The sequence below is a fragment of the Cyclopterus lumpus genome, chromosome 24, assembly GCF_009769545.1.
Source record: "Cyclopterus lumpus isolate fCycLum1 chromosome 24, fCycLum1.pri, whole genome shotgun sequence".
Lineage (NCBI taxonomy): Eukaryota > Metazoa > Chordata > Actinopteri > Perciformes > Cyclopteridae > Cyclopterus > Cyclopterus lumpus.
Window position 1 is genome coordinate 11,911,632 of NC_046989.1, and position 26,327 is coordinate 11,937,958.

The 26,327-nt window shown below is 43.4% G+C and overlaps 1 protein-coding gene across 2 annotated transcripts; it reads right to left on the minus strand.

The window, feature by feature from the left end:
* Positions 1–4,080: 4,080 nt before the first annotated feature.
* mycn (MYCN proto-oncogene, bHLH transcription factor) lies at positions 4,081–9,657 on the minus strand. Of its 2 annotated transcripts, none has more exons than XM_034528159.1 (3): positions 9,516–9,657; positions 8,447–9,092; positions 4,081–6,185 (listed from the first exon to the last, which is right to left on the minus strand). In XM_034528159.1, exons 2-3 carry the CDS (start codon positions 9,069–9,071, stop codon positions 5,401–5,403), a joined length of 1,410 nt encoding a protein of 469 aa, XP_034384050.1. In that variant the 5' UTR covers positions 9,072–9,092; positions 9,516–9,657; the 3' UTR covers positions 4,081–5,400. The 2 variants fall into 2 exon arrangements, with proteins under 2 accessions (XP_034384050.1, XP_034384051.1); XM_034528160.1 differs by having other exon boundaries at positions 4,123–6,182.
* Between the last annotated feature and the right edge of the window lie 16,670 nt (positions 9,658–26,327).

A 26,327-nucleotide genomic window follows, 5' to 3' on the forward strand; every position in this document is an offset into this window, starting at 1 on the left:
TGTGGTAGGTTAGTTGTAGCAGGCAGAATCTAACATGTGGTTGGGAGGTTACAGGTTCAGTCCGGGTCACAAGTCATTTTTCCTCCCCTGTCAATATAGAATTGGTAAAGTGTGCCAAAGCACTTTGTTTTATGTGCGCGGGTCTTTAGATATTCTTCTCTGGGGTTTCTGCCGCCGCTCCGATAATGAAAGCGAATGGAATTTTGTTACAGCGTCGTTAGATTTCTGTAACAGACACACCGCAGAATGTGACGTCAATAGCTTTCTTTTTTCAGGAGAAAGTAGTTCCAATGAAAATGATGCACAGGTACCCTGTGGCTAATGGCGTAGTAGAGATGTATTAAGGCCAGCTTGGTAACCTCATCCCTTCCTCCTCTCTCTTTTTCATCTCTCTTGTAAAAAGCCCCTAAAAATACTTAGACTACTATTGATGTTTGGTCAAACTGACCCTTCACTTTTATTTAGATTGTATGAAGTATATATTTTGCGGTTTGCGCAGTTTGTTCCCATCTTATCTTATCATCTTGTCTCGCTCTTCAATCCTCTCTGTACAGCACTTTGTAACTACTGTTTTGAAAAGTCCTTCATAAATGACTCACTGACAGCCGTGTTCCTTAAAACCTAAGGTGTGTAACATGGTGATTGAGCTGGCGGTTGATAGTCAAACATTAAACCATAATTTACTATTATACTGTGCGGCAGCTCAACGGCAAGTCGGGGCTGGTTGTGGCTTTAACGGTTGATGTCATGTTGCGTAGGAGCTCAGCCGCTGACAGGCGCATTGCGAGGACACTTGGCACAGCAGTCTAATTGCCAGAAGCTTGCCTCGAAACAATAGCTTCAAAGAAACATGCAACTTACATAAGAAGACAGCACTTGTGTGATCAATGCCTGCACAACAATGGCACTCAAAATCAATATGGACTGAGGATGTGCCAGGGAAAGGATGAATGAAGGACGTAAAAGAGAAAGGTGTCAGCACAGATATTTTTATATCAACGGATGCATGTGTATTTCATGACTACAGAAAGGTAAACTTTACTGGGTGAATTACTTTTAATAATTAGTGCTTCATAGAGGCTTTCTTCCCATTGTAACCATTCTCTTTTGTTATGTCCTCTTTCTTAATCATTGCCTTTCTCTCACTTTTTTTATCTCTCCTTTCTTTTTTTCGAGGTGCTGTGTTGTGCAGCCAAGGCCGTTTCTTCCTCAGAACACGCTCCTGAAAGGCTATTCATGGATTCTTCAATGAAACCCTATTACATTTGTGTGCATGTGTGTGTGCATGTGTGTGTGTATGTGTGTGTATGTGTGTGCGTGCGATAGAGAGAGAGAGAGAGAGAGAGAGAGAGAGAGAGAGAGCAAGAGAGAGAGAGAAATAAAGAGGAATAAAGAGAGGGAAAGGTATTCCGGGGCCGGGCTACAGTACCATCTGTATGCAAATCTCCTCAGACTTTGGTAAACTTTGATCAAACACTCTGGCCTCCTTTTCTCTCCCTTCCCACCCTCTCTCCCTCCCTCTCCTGCCTCCCAGTCCACTATGTGCTCTGCAATTACTGTAGCTCCACAGCTCTTTGTCTGGGCTGCATATTACTCAGCTTGGGCAACGAGGAACTGCCTCTCATCCCCCACCACACACAACATCCATGTTTCCTACCCCGATACCCCCTGATACCCTCCTAATATCAGGCTCCTCTCTCTACAACAACCCCAAAACAAACCATTTCTAAGCACATGCGACCACGCTGGACCCCGAAACAGATGGTGACACCCCCCTCGCACACATAAACACTCCCCTTACAGATAGCAGGGCACTTGGCAAACAGAGCCCAGTGTGGCGCAGGATAACGGGCACGCCTTTGTGCAGAGGTTGGGCACACACACACACACACATCAGCCATTGTTTCCTCCATATGGGAAGGTTAACATGTTGAATACAGATCGGGTGTCCAACAGGACAATAGAAATGTTTTGACAAGTGTTGTCAATTGGTGCCGGTGGTAATCAAGATCTCAAAACAGATGACAAGACACACATGACAAACACAAACACGCCACATTATCTCTTGTGTAGCTTTAATATACATCCGTCAGTGGGGTGTAAGCCCATTAGAGTTGTGTGCGTGCGTGTGTGTGTGTGTGTGTGTGCGTGTGTGTGTGTGTCTGGGCGGGCAGCTCCAGCAAGGCAGTCAGTGGGCAGAGGGATAATAGGTATTAATCAGGGAAAAGCCATGGCCATATGTCTGTTTAACGCAGAAGATGGCCATTCCCTGAACACTAGCTTCCCTTTAAACAATTAGCCTCAGATTATATTGCTTAAATGTGTTTGAAGTGTGCGAGCGAGTGTGTTGGGAGTGGGTGGGGGGGGGTGTGTGGGGGTGAAGAGGAAGGCACCGTGTGTGTGCACAGCTGAGAGGAGCAGAGTTTTATGTTTTTGCAAAGGGGGGTCAGGAAATGTAGCACTGGACACTGTTACGATGTGAATGTGTGTTTGTGTGTGTGTGTGTGTGTGTGTGTGTGTGTGCGTGTGTGTGTGTGCGTTTTGTTTGTTTGAGCAGTACTGCACAAGTGTCTGCGTGTTCAATTTCTTCTTAAATGCCACAGCTACCATCTGAAGCAAACATTCCTCTGTTGGCTGCACTATGTTGTTTTTATTTCATTTTTTTCTCCGGCATGTTATTGTCCATGAACTTGTTTTCATCCTATAACCAAGCAGGATAAGCCATTGGGCAGATGGTAAGGGGAAGTCCCACAAGAGGACACGCACACACAAAGACACTAGATCCTGTACCACACACACACACATGCACACGCACAGTAAGTGCGCACAAAGGCACCAGACCTACCAAACTCCTGTTACGTAATCCGCCAGTTCCACTCCCCCACCGAGAGGCTCAGTCTTGGGCTGTCTCAACTCCAAAACAAAGTCATCAGTCTTCATATAGCTCTGTCTCTCACAAAGTGAACATACCTCTAGATCATTTGGGTCCTCCTTCATGGATGTATGCGGTCACAAGCAGTTCAATGTGAAGAGCATGGCAGGGAAAAAGCTCATTTTAAGTGTTTGATTCATCCTATAGTACTGTAAAGCACCCTTTAAGTAATATACCATTTCAGCTGATGAAGAAAGCGTCACCCTGTCGCTTTTTTAGGATAAAAGGATAAAACAAAGTCAACAATATGCGTTTTTATGTCCTGTTAATTCCCTTCTCAGCAAGTCTCATTCTCCTTCCCTCTGTGAACACACTGTCGTGCTGAATGGCTACTCAGACCGTGGCAACAGATTTCTCTTTCAGCCATCTCCAGTGAACGCCTGGCCAGACTCCTGAGTGGCACATATTTGGGCTAAGGCCCGGCACTGGAGGCACAGAGGAAAGGAGGAAAGAAGAAGGAGGGAGGATGAGGAAGAGGAGGAGGAGGAAGAGGCCAGAGCCATGTGGCTGATGTTGGTAAACAGTGTCCGGCCTTGTCCTGGCATCGTGGCAGGCAGCGCACAACGCCAGAGATATCAGGCGTCTGGGCCACACACAGACCAGGACAAAAGGTAGACACACATACAGACATTTGCATTCATACGCACACGCACGCACACACACACATGCAGGCAGAAATACACAGACTACTAACAGACAAATAAAAGACTCACTCTCGGTGTCTGCCACTCAGCAGCTGCTCCAGTTTCCATGGCAACAGCCTGAACAATGTAGTAGGAAGAGCTGTGTCGGTGTGAGAGGGAAAAAGAGAGGAGAGGAGAGTGTGTGTGCGTGTAGGTGTGTGTGTGTGTGTGTGTGTGTGTGTGTGTGTGTGTGTGCGTGTGTGTGTGTGGGGATGTGTGCTCCGTTGCACTTGAAGTGTGTGTGCGTAGGTGTGTGTGTGGGTGGGTGTGAGAGGCTAGAGAGGGGGAGGTAGCCGCAGGGTGCTGAGACAGATTTCTTTGTCAGGATGAGTCTTTTGAGAACAGCAAAACAAATACGGAAATGTAGAAAAATAAACAGGAGAAAAGACATATATGGAAGGGCGAAGTGGTCAAAGGTGATGTTCACAGTTTCGGTGACAATAAAAGATCCACAAAGGCAAAGGTGAGGATTTTATGATGTCTATTTATTTTTCAAAATGAGGTATTTCAAAGTGCTATGAGTTGCAGCACTAAATGTACATTTTAAAAGTCAAAAAACAAACATCTTATATCCGTTTACCCAGTTCTATGCACCCGATAGTTACAAATATAAACAAAAGAGGAATTAAGAAAAAGGCCAGGTACATGAGGATAGAACACATTTGCTGTACAAAAGAATTATTTGAGATAAAAGAAAAACAAATGACAAGATAAAGTGATATCTACCGAGAACTCATTTTCATACGAAAATATAAGTATCAAATTTAGTATGTATCAGGTTCACACTAAAAGCATAAAGGTGTGTAGAATTAGTAATATGATACAATACAAAGAAAAAGAGAAGAGAAAAAAAAAACAATATATTGTTATATTACAAAGTTTCATGACTCTCAAAAATCGAGGCCTTACAGTACTTTTAAAGGTATATAAACTTCCAGTCTGGTTATTGGCAGCTTCCTCACATGTATAAAAAAACAAGGACAAAATGTATTACAAAACAAGGCAGATCTGAGTTTATTTTGTCTGTACACTATTGTTATATACAAAAGTGTCGGCTAGCAAGGTGCACAGTTATACATCCACTGACTTGGTTGGAGCACCAGTGTGAGAGAGGAGTGAGAGAAAGAGAACCTGTAGTGGCATTGCTTATGTGACCCAAAACGCCTCAGTCGTTATAGTCTCTTCAGTTTTGCAGTGGTGAAGGCAAAGTAAGTGTGCACTGCTTCTTGTACGTGAACTCTCCAAGCAAAGTGCCCTCTTATACCCATCCCTGTGGGAATCAACTGATTCCAGGCTGGTGTCACAGTGAGTACAAAAAAACAAAATACAAGATACAAATGATATAAAAAAAACTAGAGGGAGGGAAGAGCAAAACAAGTTGTGTCCTCTCTCCTCCCTCATTCTTTTCTCTTTTTAAAAAAATCTTTCCTCAATGTGACTGGATTGAAAAAGTAAACCCTAAACATTCTTAACGTCAACAAATGTGCAAAAAAAGTGGCGGCAGTGAAAGTCCGAGCATCCCCCCTGGCCAACCCCTCCCCCTTTCCTCAAAGATGTGTGTGTGTGTGTGTGTGTGTGTGTGTGTTTCGGCATTTGAAGATAAACGTCCTCTGAGATGTTTGTGTGCGCACGTGTACAACAGATATGCATGTGTTTGTGCGTAAGTGTATAGGCCTAAGTGTGGATGCATCTAATTGTGTTTCAGACCGACTCAGTGGAGGCAGGGTGGGGAAGGGGGTTGATCCCGGGTATATGTGAGTGTTTCTGTGTTGTAGTGGTTGTCTGTTAGCGAGTCCTAGCCTGCTCCAGCCTGCGCATCAGCTGCTGCCTGCGGGCCTGAAGCCTGTCCTTCTCCTGCTGGAGTCTCATCTCCTCTGTCTCCAGTGAGCTCACATACTCAGTGGCCTTCTTCAGAATCAGTACCTTCGCCGCCTTCTCGTTGTGTGCCAGCTCAGGCACGTGGTCGCGCAGCGTCAGGAAGCTGGAGCGCAGGTCGTTGCGGCGCTGACGCTCCAGGATGTTGTGGTTGCGCCGGCGCTCGCTGTCCTCGGAGTCGGAGCTGCCGCGCGGGCTGCTGTCTCCACTGGCGCTGCGCTTGCTGCGTGGCCCCGATGTGCTGGTGAATGAACTGCAGGATGTGGAGGAGGAGGAGGAGGAGGAGCATGACGAGATGGTTCTGGTGGGAGGTCGAGGCGCGTCTGACGTCCTTTGCTTTTTTGGTGGTGGGGCGGGGTCGTCGTCTGAAGTGTACGGTGAGGGAGCCGCGTAGTTGTGTTGCTGCTGGTGGACTGAGCTCCTCTTCAGGATCAGCTCCTGAGGAGCTCTGCTGACGAACCGACTCACCACGCCGGACCCTCTCGCATCGTGGCTTTTGGGATGCACAGAGATGGTGACTGTACCCGTCGCCATGGGTGATGCCTTGTTGATCGTGGAGCGCCGCTTCTCTACTGTTACCACATCAATCTCCTCCTCTTCCTCGTCCTCCTCCTCATCGTCGTCGTCCTCGTCGTCGTCCTCGTCGTCGTCGTCCTCTTCTTCCTCGTCATCTTCTTCTTCATCGTCTTCCTCTTCTGGGAAAAAAACAAAACAGAATGTGAGTGACTTGATCGCTCTGATACACCAAGCATTCACACTTTGTCATCTCTGTCCCAGCAGGTGACAGGTATGCATGTGAGAGAGATCAAGAGAGAGAGAGAGAGTGTGGGAGCGAGAGCGTTGCTCAACGCTGTTTGCTTAAGCAGAACCCTCTTAATGCTTAGTGTCAGTCACTCCTCAACTAATCTACTCTGCAGGCGTTGACATGCTCAGTCTCCGTGTTGAGCAGACAGGCTGGATTTTTGCCTTTCCTTCTCTATCCCGCCTTCAAACCGTCTCTTAATCTTCTCCGGTGAGACGAGACAGTTTTAGTCTGATGCCTTCAGTCTGATGCCTTCAGTCTATCAGCGAGGCCACAGTGTGGGAGCCTTTAAGAACTTCACTTTAACCTCGGATGAAGTGAAATATAAAATCTTTTTCCAGCTGAGCACTTCGTCTTAACCTGCGCTGGAATCAAGGCAGCTGAGACTTATCATGGACTGGCGCCTTTGAAGATGAGAGGAAGTGGCCAATCATGAGGCAGAGAGTGTGAGGCCCAGTTAAAATGCCTTTGTGATAATGGTTCTCATTATCAGCTCAGGAGCATCTGAAGAGTGTGGCATTTTACAGCTTACAGTAACCCACTTCAGACACCGCTGCACCAGGATACTGTCTCAAAACAGTCACTGAACACACACACACACACTCAATCTGGCTCTGGCATCAAAACAAAGCTGGGCACAGCTGGGTGGATGAGGGGGCGTGGCTGCCACATGTGAATATGTTTGGTGTTCCACTCTCAGAATGGAACAATTCATTTATTGAAGCTGGAAAGTGTATAAATAGGAGGAAGAGTACAACATGTCTATCTGAGGAGATAGAATATTATCCAAGAGATATCTTTCTCCGCCACTGAATTACAGCTTTACGACTGCATTTGGAGTGAGGTGTCCCTTGTTCCCTTACAGACCTAATTAATAGAAATACTGGCCTAACTGTGTGGAGAATCCTACAGTGTAGCCTGTAAAGGCTGTCTCTTTTATGAGAAAGTAAATCGGCCCTCACAATACAAAGAAAGACGCGTCTTAACGCGGCGAGCGGCGGAAGCGCATTGGAGCGGTGCTGTGCGCAGGGCGGCGGGGCGGCAGTCGATCGGATCAGCACCCTTTAAGCCTCGGAGCTGGAGCGGCGCCAGGGAGACAGCTGTCGAGATGGAGCGCTCGTTCAAAGCTGTCACCCCCCTAAAAGAAAAAGCCAGGGCCCTCCTCCGTCCTCCTTTTCTTCGCGTTGGAGGAGGTGTTTGGCAAGGCTGGCTGACTCTACCCTCTGTGCCAAGCTGGAGGCCTTTGTGCTGTTTCACAGCAAAAATACGCTGATAAGGACCCGTGAGTGTTTGTTTAGGGAACACGTAGGCGGCAATAGACGGGAGATGTAGTCTTAGGGCCATTACATACACACATCAACCATTTCCCAATCAAAACACATGCTATTGTTGACATTATACATAACTAAATGGGATATAATGTATTATATATGTGTGTGTGTATATATATATATATATATATATATATATATATATATATATATATATATATATATATATAGCTTTGTTTTGATTGGCTCTCATCCTTTATGTTATTCCAGTGTAATGTTCTTCTTCCTCTTGCTAATTTAAGTGATCATGTAAACTCAAGGCAGCAGTTTATACAGGCGGTCCAAAATAACTGCCAATTTCTCACCCACTGTGCGCAAATTGTCCGTTAATCCATGCGTAATGAAAGCCTCGCGCGGCACCGTGAACCAGGCACGTTATCAGCTCATCACATTATTGAACACCTTTTCATCTTCCCCTCCCGCAGGCGGGTTCGACTGCAGTCACTGACTGGGTCGTCTTTTTGTTTGGCTCGAATGCCAACTGAGTTCAGGAAGGCACACAATCCCCCATTTTACTGCCATCTGCCGGATGAAGAGCTCGCTGATTACGTAAACCTAGTTCACTGTGTCACTACTCCACTATGCGTGTTCTTTTGTGGGCGTGCGTGTGTGCGCGTGGAATTTAACGAGATAATCCGATTCTATGCCAGTCAATAATAACAACAAGATGATGATTAAAAAAATTGAAAAACACCAATAATAATGCTGATCATTATAGTGTAATAATAAGAATGCTGTGATATTTCCGTGTTGGAGGTTTTCTTGCCACTTGAATTTCATAAAAATGGAAACAAAAGTCTTTAGCGTGTCTTTAAATTCTTACCGGAGTCGCTGGGAGCGCTTCCGTGGGTTGTGGGCGTGTTCACGGTCCCGGTTGAGTCTCTGCTGCCGTTCTTCTTGTTGACCGGGAAAGGGAAGACTACTGTGGGGTCCACACACTCTGTCGCCGGGCTGCGGCTCACAACCTCCGGCGCTTTGACGCACATGTTCCTGCCGCCTCCTGTAGCAGTGGAAATAGCCTTGCCGAGTTTCTCCGTGACTACACGCTCCAGCTTTTCCCTGGCGGAGAAGCCACTCCACATACAGTCCTGGATTATGATATTGTTGGGGTTATTATCCAAAGCGGAGCCAAATAGGTCTCCATCGTCGGACGCCCCCCAGATATCGTCCTCGGGCAGGAGTAGCAGCTCAGAAGCCCAGTCCAGTGGGTCCCCTAAGCCGAAGCCCAGAGGGTCTGCTTCCAGGGAACCAGTCGCCGGCTCCCCCGGTAGCGCGGCTCGGCTCGGGGAGAGGGGTGGAGTGGGCAACAACTCGAATTTCTTCCAGATGTCCTCCCCCGGTGGCGCAGAGTCGGGACCACAGAAGTAGAAGTCGTCCTCATCCGGGTAGAAACACGGTTGTAAGGAGTCAAACTCCAAATCGGAGTTTTTACTTATGATCGCCGGCATTCTATCCCACAATCGAAAAACCTGTAAAGGAACAAAAGATACTTTAGTCTCCAAAAGGAAAGACCGTCTCTCCCCATGCCCGCTCTCCTCTATCACACCTGAATACTAGGCTTCAGAAAGAGCATGAGTCAAAGCCCACACACAGTCTGCTCCACCAAATTCTACACTTACTCCTCTGTGGGGTTTAAAAACACGCAGATCTATCAGGAGAATGTGCGTAAATGGAACAGTGACGCACGGAGGGTGCAAAACGACGCATTGGCTCACTCCTCACAAAACATGCCAGAAAATGTGGTTCGTATATAAAAATTAAAAAAAAGCGTGTTTACCGAAAAACACATGGCATGGAAATAATCACATCCATTAGAGTCTGTTGTGTTTGAAAAATGTGAGGAAATGATAGCACGTCTCTATATTTCACCGGTGGAATGAAAAGATGCTCACCTAGTCCTGACTTGGGATGGTAATGTGCGAACCAAATTTTCTCGTAACTCGCAGTCAGTAATACAGACACCAGGTTTGGAGTAGTCATCTACTTAGGGAGCACAGACAGTCCTCTGACACACATTGTGGCTGGCTGCAGAGTGTTATACACTCAGATCTGCGGGAGGAAAGCAGACTCCGCCCTCCCAGGCTGGGGGGTGGTACAGTCGGGCTTTTGGGTTTGATGCTGCGCGGCAGACAGGCTGGCTGGCTGGGAGCTTTTCTTCAAGGTGAATCCAGCAAACAGCCTAAACAACGCAAGCAAGAATGAAAGCAAGCAAGAAAGAAATAGTGAAGGTGAGAATATGTACTTCATTGACAGCCTCTGGCTTTTCTCCTTCTTTTCTCTCCCCCATCTCTTCACTGGGATGTCCGACCCAGGATCACCTTTGAAACAGTGGAAGTAACCCAGCGGCTGTTAGTGATTTGATGTTTTGCTCGGATTGCTCAAGGGCACTGCAGCAGGCTGGATGCTACACTGGCCCCTGGGCATCAACCGTCCAAGTGAAGGGCAGTTCTTTTAAACCAACCCCCACACACAAACTATCTATCTCTCTCTCTCACCATCCTCATATGATACATGTATTTATTACATATTGACAAAACAATTGATGTCGCTTAAATGTGTCTTTTAAAGTGTATTGATTATTTTCGTTCAAAAGATACAATTAAAATCAACTGGGCTCAATTTGTCAACTTGTTGTAAATTCATGTGGAGGAATACTTCTTTCTAGATATTCAATATGTTGGCATCACTTCTTATGAACAGACACTTGAGTATCATTCATTTCAAATGGTGTGTAGAGATGTATTCCTTCACTCTCCTGTAGATCTCTGCATATCATTTTTCTCTTTTCTCTGAGGGTAATCCAGCATCCCTGGATGAAAGGCGAATTGCGGCTCACTGCGCCCTCATACGGACACTCGGGGAACAGCAGCAGACACTCGCACCATCACCCAAACACAGCGAGACAAAGACATACAAACACAGAGCCGGTTATTTTTAAAAAGAAAGAAAACATTGACCTCTAAACAAACTCCTCTCGGGCTGTCAGCAGTAACATTTACTCAGACAATAGGCTGTAGGTCCGGGGAGGTTTCATCTGTCTCCGGGATAAGACAGGATCCGAGAAGAGCGTGTTACGTAACCGCAAGCGGTGGTTGTAGCCTAGAGTCATTCCCATTCCCTTTTCTAATGACAGATTAGGAGGAATGGCACATCTGTAATTATGCGCACAGGCACAGGCGTACACACAGTCCCTGATATTGACTCATTCAGGGATCACGTTTTCAGAACGGATTCCAGTTGAACGCCAGCTGTGAGCAGGAAGAATGACAGCTTCCATTTTTTGTCAGACAAACAATAGGAGATGATAACACCAGTATTTGGAGGGGAAAAAAAGTATGCTATATGTATGGATCATTTAATTTTATATAAATAAGCAAATATATATATATATATATATATATATATATATAAATAATTTATTTTATATGTGTGTATGTATATATATATATATATATATATATATATATATATATATATACATATATATATATATATGTATATATATGTGTATTTATATTTATATATGTGTATTTATGTATGTATATGTATATATGTTTATGTGTATATAGATAGATAGATAGATAGATAGATAGATAGATAGATAGATAGATAGATAGATAGATAGATAGATAGATAGATAGATAGATAGATAGATAGATAGATAGATAGATAGATAGATAGATAGATAGATAGATAGGTTTTTAATTATTTTTAATTTGATACCAGAAACACACTTTTTAGTTATTGCATGTGGAAATATTGGTTGGGGGCTGAGTTCAAACAACCACAGCCAGTGAAAAGTGAGAATCTGCAGCTGTTTTGTCCACAACGTAGGAATAGCAGGGAGTTTCCTGGGACTGGCGACTGATCCCAGGAACTGGGGAGATGGTTTGGGATTCAAAAACTCCCCACAGGCTCTTGTCCGTCCGCTCTTATACTTTTTCTCAAACTGCTGCTCAGCGCTGTCTCTAGCAGCAGCAGCAGCTTCCTCTTCTGTGAAAAAGGGCAGAGAGTGGGAGTGAGAACAGAAGGGAAAGTTGTTTTTTGTATCCAGTCAGTGCAGATGGGTGAGGACAGGAAGCACTGCTGCTTGTTTTCTGTAGACCAGCAGAGTGAAGACGAAAGTAAATAAGCCGATGTATATGGGAACATTGGCTTCATGCTTCTGCCTTGAGGGAAAGACACTTGCTGAACAGGCTGAGTGTGTTTACACAAGCTGCATGTTAACCCACTGATTTGGATTGAAATTAACCAGTTGTTGATATGATTATTTGTTAGTCTATTTGTTGCTGATTTGTATTCATATCAGTCAACATATTCTCACAGAAATAAAGCACATTCTCTTCTCCCTAGTTGTCTAAAACCTGTTATATTGAATTATTGCTCAATATGTCACTAATTACACAGTTTCCCTCATAAAGCATCCCCTGCTCACAGAGGGACTTACCTTGGATAAATAAAAGTCCTCATGAAAATTGACAGAGACGTAGAGGAAAAGGCAGACTTGTCAGAGGTGGACAAGTGCTGGCGTCTTTGCCTGTTGTTTTTATGACAGTCATGGCATGCCCAGTCTCCCTCCCACCATTCACAACTGGACCGGGACATGGATGGTTAAGCAATTAGGCCAGTTTTGATAAAAGATTCATAAGTCACCCCAGTGGATAGTGCAAAGACTAGCATATTGTGAGTAAAACCAGCTGCAGTGACATCAGGTCAAGCTGTGTTAGATTAGAGAGCACACACATCATATCCATATTTGAATTGTTTGTGTGCGAGAGGTGGCTGTGTAGGTTTAAATTGGTGTCGTAGCTTTGTTTTCATGATAAACATTGAGGGTTACAGCTATAGATACACACACACACACACACACACATATATATATATATATATATATATATATATATATATATATATATATATATATATATATATATATTCCAGAGAGTGCTTTATCTGGACAACTTGTATTCAACTCGATTACATGGTTATATTGCTCTAAAATGGACCATCTCGTGGTTTCTTTATAAACATATGTATATTGTCTCACCGGATTATGACCATGTGTATAAGTACAACCCACATTCTACATGTTATACATTCAGTGGCAAGTTTACTATAACCGCCTGCCTTCATGAAGCTGTTGTTGTGTTTTTCTTACTTCTGCTGGCAGGTATTTTGTTCAGCCTAAAGTTGGATTTATTGCAGAGCTGTTGTCAGTTACTGTGGGTGTACCTAATAAACTGACACCTGTGTGTATATGCTACTGAAGGACAGTACACTTTATGTGCTTTGTGTTTATGTACATACAGTGTTACATACAGTAGTGATGAAGGCCAGGAAACAATTGAATGAAAAAGCATGGTATACCGCAGAAGAGTTGTGCAACATGTTTTCTGACAGTTTTCATCGGATCCCTCTCAGAGGGATTCTGCTCCAGAGCAGCTAGAATGAGTGCAACAACATAACAGTTAAAATAGATCAATTTATGCCAGTAAAATATAATAGTATTTGACATGTGCGACAAATATACATTGACCAGCTCACATGGACTTATTAGAAAAAGAGCTTGTGTCTTCTTGCAGGCTCTACAAATAAAACCAACTACAGTCTGTAAATGAATCACCTTCTCCTACAATTAGAAACTGTGTTAGTAACTACGTTTTGTATCATTGGGTAAGTGTGCTCCCCATTCTGGTATTTCAACATCTATTTACACGTGTCAGTTTAGAACAAGCAGAGTCAAACATTTACCAACATCAAAGTGTTCTAAAAGCGTTATGTGGGAATACAGCAGCTTCATATATGGTCCATATAGGAGCCTGCACAAGACGACACCAGCTTGTTAACCAACTAAGAGTTCCCTAAAGCGGCTTGCAGCGCTGCACAGTGTGTCCTCACTCGGGCTGTGGAAGGCATTAAGGCCGCTCTTCTTTAATCACGTCAGGTCAGATTCCACAGTGGCGTCTTCTCCTCAAACAAACCAACCCCAACAAGAGGCCATGTTTGTCCATGATCCACATCATTACATTTCAGCTCCAGCAAAACCCTCCGCCCCAACACAGTGGAGCTTACACATCCCCCTTCACCTTCACCTCACCCCAAACTAAACCAGGCGTTAACGTTATCCCTAAAGCCAATTAACAGCAAACCCAATCAAACATCAGTCACACTTTTACATCCTGGATTGTTCTTTGAGGTCTCATACTGCCAAAGTTCATGTATTATTTTTCTGTGATCATGTAGGATGTGTTGGTATTGTATTGTAATTTCTGTTGAATCAGCGTCTTGTCAGAATTGCTCAAGGGTAAAAGTCTAAAAGTGGAAAGATAATTTCTGCTTTGTGTCCCACACAAGATCTACTCTAAATGAGAATGACCCTCGGAGGATGATTCAGGTAAAAGAGGCTCTATGTTTGTGATGTTGCTGCCAGGGATGACTCAGAGATTTTGCAAGAGACTTGGCCTTGTAGAGAAAAGCTGGAGCGAGTTGCAACAAATCCCTGAGGAATTTGTATGAGATCTAATAGCAATTCCTCGGTGAACAACCCTACAAAAACATTTTCTCAACCATCATAAAGTTATTTTAAATACAAACCAATATGACAAATATGCTGGGGGAAAAGAAACATTTTTTTCTTCCCATGTCTATTTTGGGGGATATTTTCCCATCAAGTCTATTTTGGGAAGAATAAACTTGATGAGGAAGTATATTGGCCTTTTTAATATTAGATTTTGAGGGTGCCAGAAATGTGCTTGTATGAAGAAGTGGGTACTATCTTGTTAGATTTTGCCTCCAAATTGTGTCTATGTACCCGGTTCTATCTTTACATTGAAATTGTCACTTTCAGATGATTCATATAAAAATGACTTCTGTAATGCGTCTGTATGCTTTTGCCAGGATCTCGGGAGTAATCCATTCCACCCAGGTTAATCCTTCATGTGTCACATAGCAAACATTGAATATCGATATAGAAGTACACACCTTATGGGAAATATGTCCTCATATTAGAAAGTAACAGGATATATTACAGTAATATCACATTTAGCACAAAAGCTAATTTAAAAGGATATGATTCATCAGTTAGAATGTAAAGTACGGTCAGCCACACCATATCTCAGTGTGAACCAGGGTAAAGGTTTGCTTTGCTGCTGTCATTGAATGTTTCCATTAAGGAAGTACCGGACGCTTTACTGGAAGAAATGCAGTTACCTACCAGTAGACCAGGTGAAGAATGGGTTAAACATTTCACGCCAACGGTAACCAGGCATCCTCTCTGTGTGGGAGCTAGATAGAAAGCGATATGCACGTTTGAGATTGGAAACAGATAACTATAGCTGCAAGAGAGGACACACATTCTGACAACAAGTGATCCTTTCAGTGCATATTTGTTTTTTAATGTCCCATGTTTGTAGTCTCTGTTTATTTATTCATTGGATTGATCAGTTGCAGCGTTCATCAGTACCCATCGGAGCGTAAAATGGGAGGTCATTTTGCATCACTGTTGTTGTATGGATCAAATTACCAGTTATAGATCAAGTCACGACCATGAATCAATGAGCTTGGCCCTGAAGGTGAACATCATTAGGAGGTCTGACGATCAACCTGAAATCAATATCGGTGATGGATTAACCGAATGGGCACCAGCAACGAGATCCAGTCGGTTTGATCCAGTCGGTTTGATCCAGTCGGTTTGTCTCCAATGAAAGAGAGAGCTCCTCCGCCCGCTCGCCCACAGTCACTTACACACAATGAAATGTGCACCCGCAGACACTTACTCTACCCATTTTCAAAAAACCTCTCCTTACTCTACCCATTTTCAAAAAACCTCTCCTGAATAGAAACGTTTGGCTCAACTATTTAAAGTCACGCATAAATTTAGTTTTGCCTTGACAGTTTTACAGGCCCATTGTTGCTCTTTGTAAAAAAAAAAGGAGGCTTTGGTGAGTTTGTAGGGTCGTGAATCAGGGGAAGGAAGCCTTATTACTGATGTTGAAGTCGGGGTCAGTCACACAGACAGGAGAGCCACAGCCTGTTAAATGAACCCAAATAAGCAAAGACATAATAAAATGATCAACACTATCTCGCTATTTGTCTGTCTGTAGTTAACGACTGAACTGTGTAGCTATCTGTCATGTTACATTTTAGCAGCATAAATGCCACGAAAGATCTATCTATTTTGTAACTAGCTTGTTAGCAACTTGTTGTGTTAGCTCTAATTTAAAAGCTGTATAGGTTGAATTAAGTTCCCATAAATACAGTATATTTTGGTCGAGATTGTCTTAAAGTTGCTATAATTAATAGCGATCAGATAACTAATTATGTTGTGAAAAGATTTGTTTGTAGATTTATCACCCAACTCCCCTTAGCTTTGTTTCGGTTTTACAGCCAGCAATTTACAAATTTAGTTTGCTCTCACCGCTCCCATTGTATCATTTCCAGATACAGCAGGCAGCTGTTTTCAACAAAAAGCTCTAAAAACCCACCGTATGCTACCTGCTCAGCAGCAAACATCAGTCACACAAAGTTAGCAGCTAAAAAGATAGATATAGCCCATCAGGAGTTGGTGGAGACCAAAAACAGAGCTAGAAGAGAGTGAATCCGACTCATATTTATCAGGCAGTCAGAAATACGACTCCAAATAAATGATAATATTGTTGGATGTTTAAATAAGCTGTCAGGTGGTATAATTGGTACTATTACTACTTGGTTTGACAAACACATAAAAACAGCTTGTAGACTCAGCCCCAAGTCTTCTAATTGTGTGCGTATTGTACACATATTAGACTTTTCCTTCTCAAACTAATAAGCCCGCTTTGTGCATCTGCGTACTTCAACGCAGACAGACTGTGAATATGTTAACGGAGGTTGTGTTGAAAGGATCGGCCAGGTGACCTCACCTGACTGGTTGTGCAGCTGTTGGTTAGCTTTGATAGAAGGAAAGATAACAGATAATGCGTTTTGTGTATTCATAACAATACCAGCGCGATAAGCGGCTGGAGATGGAGAGTTGATTTGGGTTCGAGGGGAAGAAAAGTAGCGAGATAGCGTTCCGCTAAGTGACTTGTTTATTGTGAGGAACACTGATGGAGGCTGTGATACCCAAGAGATGTCTTGTTCCCCCCACACAGACTCATGGGAACGCCATCAAGTACTGTATGTTCCTAAACACCAGCCACATGTGTAAGAACAGGTATTTCATTTGTTCACTCTGACTTAAATGTACACATCTTTACATACACATAACCCACAGAATAGAACAGAAAGCAGCCCTTGGCCCTTTAAACCCCGTAAAGCCCTCCTGGAGGTCAATGATCTCTTTTTAGCATTCCCCTCCTCCTTCCTCTACCCTTCTTTATCTCACTGCATTTGTTTTGATCCTTAGGGGTCATTAGCCAGATTAAATGTTTGTCTGCTCACAAAGAGAGATGGTTAATATGTTTCAACGCATCCATTTGTCAGCTCTCTTGTCGCTGGCTGCCCTGTGTGTGAAAGGGGAGCTCAGCGTCTCAACTGGCATTTCAAGACTTACACGCATTTCAACACCTCCGGCAAGAGAGGCCTTCAGTCTGTGTGTGTGTTGATGTGTGTGCATGTGAATGTGTATGTATGTGTGTGTCTAAATACATTCCTCCTTGAGGGTTGGGTTCCCAGCCATCCCGGTCGATATATCACCCCAGACATCATCAATGTGCAGTTTGGAGGAGAAAGAAAATGGAACGTTTCACTTCCTGCAAACATGCTGCGTCCTGTCAGTCCACTCCAGTCAGATTAGCATGAGTTACGAGAATAGAGAAGAGAAAAGAGGAGAAGTTCACTCGATCCAACAGCAGGAATAATTTGTTTGGGAGGTGCAGAAGAAGGAAACCAAGGCCATAAATTTGTCTTGAACGTTTGTGTTGACAGGAAGTGGTGTTGTTGGCATCGTTTTAATGATATCAGGCTGAACCCTGGCCTAAACAGGAAGTCAGTTGTAAAGATAAATGGCTGCCCTAACAGCATTTAGCTATCAGTGGGCAAAGGATCCATTTGTCTCTATGGTGAGTGATTCTTTCCTCCTGCGCTGGGCCCTCCTGTGGTATTCAGGGCTCCAGGTTCTGCACATAATTTTAGCTCTCACGATGTGTCGCGTCTGTTAACACGACATACGTGGCTTGAATTTCTGTGTGTGTGTGTGTGTGTGTGTGTTCACAGTGAGTAGATTATGTATGTGAGAAGGTACAGCTGTGTAGTTGTAGTAGTACTGCTAGTATTATAAATGATCAGTAGCGATAACAGCAGTAACAGCAGAGTGAGAGTAGTAGTTGGTGCAGTAGTAGTGCTAGTATTAAGAATAGTTGTATAGCTAGTGAAGATAGTACTAATAGCTTGTTAGTTAGAGTGTATAGATTAGATTAGATTAAACTTGTCACTGTACACAAATACAAATAATCAATCCAGCGAAATGCAGTAGTACATATAGACACTTAGATGGGATGTACTGTAAAAAAACACAAACATATATATACAACATCTGTAGTAAAAGTAATTGCAACCATGATGTCAGTAGTGTACATGAAATGTATAGTATATTGACAAAATACGTGGCAATCAAAGCAGTTTGCGTAGTTAAATTAAGAAGACAAACTAAAATATAGATTGATTGTCATTTTATCGAACTACAAAACTAATTCCAATCAAACACCGAGCCATAGATAATACACATTTCAAAGATAATACAAATATTAAATATTAAAGCATACAATAATTAAGTTTTATAAAAAAAGAAAGCCAACACATATAGCACAAGAAAAGAATAAAATAATATACATATATATATATATATACCACATACATATTTTAGGTAGTTCTTAATCTACATGATCCAAGGAAGAAGTGTTTTTGGCGTGAGACTCAACACAACAAACAATCCTCTCAAGTGTGTGTGTGTGGGTGCGTGTGTGTGTGTGTGTGTGTGTGTATGTGTCCCGATTGGCAATGGGTTACCTTGGATAAATCTATGATGACCTAACATGAGATGAACAGTAAGTGTGCATTTCACCTCCTAATTACTGATCAAGACTCACCCGCCAGCTGAGAAAAAGTAAACGGGACAGAAACAATGAAGAAATGAAACGTACCATGTGGACATCTAATACATAACTGGACAAAAAAAAGAGGGATTATTTGCATGATTATCTGAGTTAATGAGTGGCGTCCAATGCACGTAATAGAACAGGATGTGCATGTGGACTTGTTTGGTCCTATACCGATGCATGTACATTATGGGACGTGTGCAAGTTTGTTTAAACGCCTTGTTGTTAAAAGGCAGTTATGTCCTAATGAGATGTAAATGACTGCAGAAGGAGGTCTCCCACTCACTCAATAGGACGTTTCTCCACCTTTGAAGTCCTGATTTTGGAGGTCCGTGGGTTGTCATAGTGATGCTCCCTTATCCCCCTGACGGTCTCTGGAGAGTTGGCTTTGATTGGAGTATTGACAGGCATGTGGCAGCCTCCTTCTCTTTCTCCTCTTCTCTTTCCCCCTCCCTCCCACATCACTATCCCATTTTTCTCAAGAAAACTCTAAGAACTCCGACAGCCTGCAACATGCAGTACTGCAGTGGAAAAGAAATGTCACGTCCCAGTGGCATCAAACCCTCAGATTTAAACAACAGCTCTTGTGCGACAATTTATGCAAAGCACTTTAAAGCACTTTAAATATAGACGCTTTTTGTTTTGATGATGTGTTTTGATGTGTTTGGAGGTCAAACTGAAAGCCGGGGATATAAATAACTCATGCAAGGTAGTCAAAGATGCTTAGTATGTAGATCACGGTTTGTTTGCTGGTATGTGTGTCAGTGACTTTAATTCTCCCCACAGAGGACGCTTGTTGGCAAGAGGAGCAGCGGGCACCGGGTTCAGTCTGGCCACCAGCAAGGTAATCTGCCAGACGGACCGTGCCGCTCCATCTGTTCAGGCGGTGTGTTGTTTGAGTGAGTGTGTGTGTGGCAGTCACAGACATGCCACCCATTTTGCTGCGAGACACGTGCACTGGAAAAGTTGTGAAAAAAGAGGGGCAAAAACAGACAGAGAGGTGAGGAAGTGTAAGAGATGTTGAGAAAAAGAGGGAATGGGGAGAACAAGACTGTGACCATAGGGACCAGCAGATCGCCCTGTCTTGTCATCATGGATCATGCTTAGCTGTCAATTTATGTGAATCTATTAGAAAGGATGGTCTTTGTGGATGAATTCCTGACAGGCACCAGTAGCCTACAGGCCTGTGACCTTTGGGCCCTCCACAAGGTCAACACCCCTCCTCCCAAAATAAAAAAAAACCCTCCCTCTTCTCTCAAGACCTCCATCATGTGGTCCTTTAATCAATTAAGCCGCATCTTACATTCCTTTGGTGTGAAGTCACGCCAACGTTTCCTCCGGGGGTTTCTCTCTTGAATGACCGCGGCCCTCCTTCTTCCTCCTCGCGACAAAATGTCTCTGCCCCACTTGTTCAGTACGAGCATGTGGTATTTGATTAACAAGGAGGACATGAGTAGTGGCTTAATATATTTATTTGTGGCGGCAGACTATACCTGGACTCAGAGACTTCAGCTGAACAGAGCAGCAATTATCTTGAGGACACAGCGGGGAAATGCATCATTTTGTCCCCTCCTTTAATCTGTTTTTAAATCACAAAAAACAAAGATCTTTTTGGAAAAAAAAAAGAGTAAAAACACTTCCAAACTGTGGAAAGTCATGTGGCAGAAACCGCTTACAGCTCAAGTGACCCAAACAAGTGTTTGTTTCTATATTTTTAGCATTTCTGTGTCGGAAGCAATCTTTTTGGACATGATCCAAAAATTCCTGGGTGGGGAGAAAACCCGTGAACAACATGTGAACAAAGCTTCCAGATGCATCCACATAGCAACACAGTCCCGTTTCACCACGTAGTAGATGATTTAGAAATTATCGAGTTAGGTCCAGTGCTAACGTCCAGTACCAAGTATTGTGCCCTTTGGAAGAGCAAAAAGAAAAGAGAAGGTGTGAGGATGGGCATGCGGAGTGTCAGACTTCCCTGCAGGAGGCTGGAGTGCAGTTAATGTAGTTAATGTTTGCTTTTTATTAACCTTTAGGTCATTTTCAATGGAAGCCGGTGACATGATGCTAAAAGTGACGGCAGACACTTATCACTGTGTGACGGTTGTGACCCGCTGCGAGTCAAAGTTGAGCTGTTGAGCCGTCTCGTGTTTTTATGTTTTTATCACCGTTCCAATGATGCAGTGAAGCGTCAACAGATCTTGTGATTTTGTCTCACCCGTCTTAAAATGACATCAGTCAGTTCATAGGGCATTTTAACACCATAACGACCTTAACAAGCGCTTCAGCGACACGTAACCATTAACCAAAAACGTAACCATTGTCGGGACAATGTAGCTGGCCAAGCGTGGCCCACTTTTGTTGCTTTTGCCTCTCGTAGTGTAAACATAGCATAACCCTAAACATACCTCAATCTTTCCAAAATTTAAAATAGCATTAATTGGGTTTGTTTGTGAGATGTTAAAAGTGCTGACATTCAACGTAAAAAACAACAACTTTATTTCAGACACATGGGTCAATATAAAAAGAAAAGAAGGACTACAAATAAATACATTGCAGCAGTTCAAACTGGTTAAAAGACATATAGACAGATTTTTTTCCAATGTTGCCAAAAACAGGAGGAATACCTTGTGCCACTTTGTGATGGCTCAGTTAGGGCTATTATGGTTATATTTTTGTATTCAATTAATCAACATATGAAAAAATCTTACAAATAAAATGCCAGCACAGCATGAAAGGTGGGAACATAAAATGTCAAAGTCAAAGTCAGCTTTATTTGTCATTTCTTCGATGTGCAAACATACAAAGATCTGAAATTGTGTTTCTCCCCTTGTCCAACATAAAGTGATAAAAGTGATAATAATAATAATAATAATAATGATAAGAAAGTGCAAAACAGACAACAACAAAGAACATGTAGACAACATATAAGTTAACTAGTCATATTGGGAGCTTGAGCAAGAGTCTTTTTTTTTTTGCCTGACTATAACTGCACCACAAGTGGGCTGAATAGAGTGTAGTACGGTATGCTCTAGAGAGAGCGATTCTAACGTCATCTGTACACGTAGCAGGACGTTTACATGCCAGCATATTAGCTTGTGCTGCAGTTTGCAACATTGGCGCTGCAATTCAATTTCAGTTTATTTTGTATAGCCCAATATCACAAATTACAAATTTGCCTCAGAGAGCTTTACAATCTGTACACATACGACATCCCTGTCCCAGGACCTCACATCGGATCAGGAAAAACTCCCCAAAAATAACCTTTGACAGGGAAAAAAGGGAAGAAACCTTCAGGAGAGCAACAGAGGAGGATCCCTCTCCCCGGATGGACAGAAGCAACAGATGTCATGTGTACAGAATGAACAGCGTTACAGAGTTATATAAACACATTACATGAATATGACAATGTATGAGATCGCCATCATCAACTAGATCCTTCCTAAAGAAATAATCCAATGTCAGGAACTCCTGAGTCACTCCCACAGGAAGTTGCATTAAATCAGTCGTTTAATCTGCATTATATAAGTGCCAGGTCACTTAGGACCTCAGGTATATAGGAATTTAAAAAAAATATCCATCCATTTAAGTATTAACACAACCCATTCTGCTCCCTTTGTTTGCTGTTTTGTCTGTCAGAAGGCACCATAACATTTACCTCATTAGTGTGTTGGGACTGAGTTGTTATCTGAGTGCCATTAACAAAGAGGCCTGATAGGGCCGTGCCCTGGTAACACTGAAATATTCTGTGGCTCGGCTTCAAACATATGAGGCCAAATCGACTATAGTATGCCACACAGGGGAGTTAAGAAGGGGGAGTTTAGAAACTAATGAAAGGAATAAAAAGAGTCTTTGAAACTACTTACTTGGAAAACTGATAAGAAGATTCCTGAACAAAAGTCGTCAGCCTGAATTCTCCTGAGTGCAAGGTAAGGTAAGTTAAGGTAATATATAATACATTCTTACGTCCTTGACCATGCCCTCACCATGCAAGCTCACGTCCTCTGAGTGTGTGTAGCTTTACATAAGGCCACAGAGGCCCATAATCACACTCGGCAATCACTGTGCTAAATTAAACATAGGGGATAAGGGGAAATCAGGCCCAAATCAAAGGCTTTGTTATCTGCTCAGTGCTCACAATGTAGATTAAGACACGGTACGGTGATTTGATAAACATGGCAAGGAGCAGGGCAAAAAAATCTGCACTCCTGCTGGCCACACAGTAGCAGGGACGACTTTATCCCGTTGCCAGCTTTTAATGAAAAAGAGGAAACTGTCTGAAAGGGGAAATGTAGACAGAAAGCTGGTGTGTGTGGGCGTGTGTGTGTGTGTGTCTGTGTGTGAGTTTCTAATAAACCTCTTGGTCATGACTTGCTTGGCAACGGGATGAGGAAACAGTCCCTAAGTTACCTCAGGGACCGATTGTGTTTGAGTGGAGGAAAGGAGGGAAAGAGGGGGCGTATTGGATCAAGAGGACTAAAACGGAGGAGAACAGGAAGACAGATTGCCTATGGCAACCGGGACTTTCTGTCAGATCCAGGTCAGTAAGTTGCAGCGTGACACTAGGGGGGGGAAATGGTCTGTAATCACAATAATCAACGTGATTAGCGTGAGCAAGCTGCAGCCCCAAACCTCAGTCTGCCACCCAGGCTGCTGTTGGCCTGAGAGCACCCTCATCATCGCGGCATGGGAACGATGGAGGAGTACAACAGACTTAAACTGTAACTCACTGCCTGCGAGTTGAGGAAGACAATAAGAGAGAGGACTGTGGCTTCAGGATTCTGGATTTATTTAGACTACTTGACACAGAATTGTGGGAAAATGAGAGCAACTTCCTCATCTGCTGTGTCAGAAACAAATAGCTCCCCCTGGGAAACAAAGTCCAGACTGTGTAACAACATTTTGCCTTTTACTGTATGTCACAGCCTCCCTTTTGAGCATCATCAATGGCTTCAGCGTGATGAAATATTGATCTACGCATAAAATGTGTAAAATGCAATTTGGACCCCACTTCCAGAAAGGGCGGGGCACCTGTGGTGAGTACTATCTTGTGCCCAAAAGATATCTTCCAGTTTTCCATAAAAATCTCCTCACTCATTGAACATGAATGCTACTATACACAATATGTCAAATAGGCCGAAGATAAATGTATGAAAATAAACAAGAAGAAATTTTTCAATAAAAAAATACACTAAAGTAAAAAATGGGAAAAATATTATAATAGGTGAGTAAGAGAGAGAGAGAGAGAGTGAGAGAGAGAGAGGAGAAGAAGGAGCACCCTGTGCCCTGCAGCATCTCTATTCTAAATCCGGTCAGTGAGTGGTGATTTGTCAGTGAGTCAGCGTTCTCCGAGTATCCATCTCTTTGTGTCTAAACAGGCTGTCAATCACCGCACTGGCACTTCCTGTTTACCTGTCCCATTGACCCCCTCTTTGGAGAGCCACCGGTGCTGAGTGCTCCGGGCAGCCCTGAGGACAAGCACTCACACGGCCAGCTTCAAAGTTAAGGCAAAGTTTACTCAGAGTTGAGCTTCCACAGGCTGCCCTGCTGTCCACTGGGGTTGTGTGCTCAGATAAGAAGGCTGCTTCCTGGTCCAAACATACACACACAAAGAGAAAAGAAAGGCAGAAGGACATACGGAAAGAAAAAGGGGGGTTGCAGGCAAACAGTGGAGTGTTATCACAGGTATCATTTGTTTGAAAAGTGACTCAGTGATTTGTGGTTGTGTGTGAGTTTCTAGTGGGATTTGCTTAATGGACTTGTGCTGTCAATGCTACTGAATAGAATAATATAGAATATAATAGGCTTCACTAGGATTACTTCATTTGATACAGTAGCCTTTCATAACAGCCATTTAAAGTCACTCAGTATGGAGTCGTCCTGGTGGTCTAATGGTTTAAGATGTGTAACAGTTCCCGGTTGTTGGATGTCATTACCGCCTCTCTCTCTATCCATATGTTTCATGTCTCTTTATACTGTCATATTATCACCCAGGATGGAACATGATAAGAATCACACAAGGCAGCTATACAACGTCTCAAAAGATTATATATTGAAAAGGACGTTATTTTTGAAGCAGTTCGCCCATTCAACAAGACCATCTGACGGAGCATACCGGCCCCTTAAAGGGGGGCTCTGTACAGGACAAACCCACCATCAATATCAGAAAATAAGTGCATGTATGATTCTTCATTTTAAAGTTGCAATCATTACGTTTTTTATAAAAACCCAAACTCAGCTGTTTATACAATTTACGGTGGCTATTTCTTTCTGCAAAAGCCATTCAATGTATTTACATTCAGTAATTCCCTCTTGAGGCATTTATAGTGGCAGAGCCAACTCCATGAATAAAATAACAAGTTAAACAACATAAACATAAAAGCAAAGAGATAGCTCAACTCATCTTTGCACATTTCTTTATGTTTTAAAGCCACAGTGTCTGATTCCCCGCTGCTGTTCTTCTGCATAACATTGAATAAACTCGGGCTTGTGGTAAATGCTTTATGTGGCATCCCTCTCGGGGTAGTTGACACTTTTGCATTTAGGGGAGACTAAAGTTATTACAGTTAATACATAACCTTGCTGGCCCCAGTGTGTGACCATCATCCTATGGAGTCCAGTGGTGACCGCACTATGAACTGGAAACATAATGGCTGTTCTGTTCCTGCCATCTCTCAATGTAATGGTACTGTAAACCAATGGCCCAACAGCCCCTTGAGCCACATTGCCTCGCTGCATCGGTATTTCTACAACAAATTAGTCAGACAAACTTAAATATTGGGTCGTCTGTCAACATGACGGGTGAAAGGAAAAAAGAGGCAATTTAGGCCTAATGTATTTCGATTAGTAGCCAACTTTTAAAGGACGAGCGGACTTCCGCACAGAGAAACATGTTTGAGCGTGGTTCATCAGTGGGCGGCTTGTAGTGGGTGTTGGGGTTAGGGGGGTCTGTTAGCATAAATAAGGCCCTGTGGCTATTAGCAAATGAGCAGTAATGTCCCCTGAATGATGGTGATAATGATGCAGTGGACAGGACATTGGATTTTGATTGGGCCGTCTCTGTGAACAGGCCACAGCACACACAGGAAGTGCTTGTTTGTTCCAAGCAGCACTGTTTCCTGTCGGACCGGCTGTGTGGGTGTGTGTATATTTTCCACTGCGATAATCAGGACAGGCGTGTGTGTGTGTGTATGTGTGTGTGTGCGTGTCCTACTCCTTCGTTTGCCTCCTATGGCTGCCGGTTCAAAGCGCCGCTGCTCGCCAGGACGGAAGCTCCTTGGAACCGAGGGTGAGATCACTGTGCGCCCAACAAGGGACTTCCTCCCCACACAGGAAGTGGAGGCGCAGCTGAGAGGGAAAGGGCCCTTCCTTTGCCAACCCCGCTCCCCCTGCCCCTGCTCTTCCCGTGTCCTCCTCTATGATCCGTGTTTTGTCTCCGAAATGAGATAAAGCATTGCCTGCTCGCTCGCCCTCTCTTTTCTCACTAACCAAGCAGGAAGTGAAGCCTGCTTTGTTTACGTAACACAGCTCCTCTCTCCTGCCAAAGTCACCCGAAGCCCTTTGGGAAACGGGAATCCCCAGACTTCATATCCTCACATTTGTGAAGTGGACATCCATCACGGATTGACAAGGCAG

Bases quoted from the DNA above. Each gene is read 5' to 3' on its own strand.
- mycn (XM_034528159.1), bottom strand. From the start codon at position 9,071: ATGCCGGCGATCATAAGTAAAAACTCCGATTTGGAGTTTGACTCCTTA. The intron at 6,186-8,446 runs GTAAGAATTTAA...TTTTTTTCCCAG, and splicing joins AAGCGCTCCCAGCGACTCCG to AAGAGGAAGACGATGAAGAA.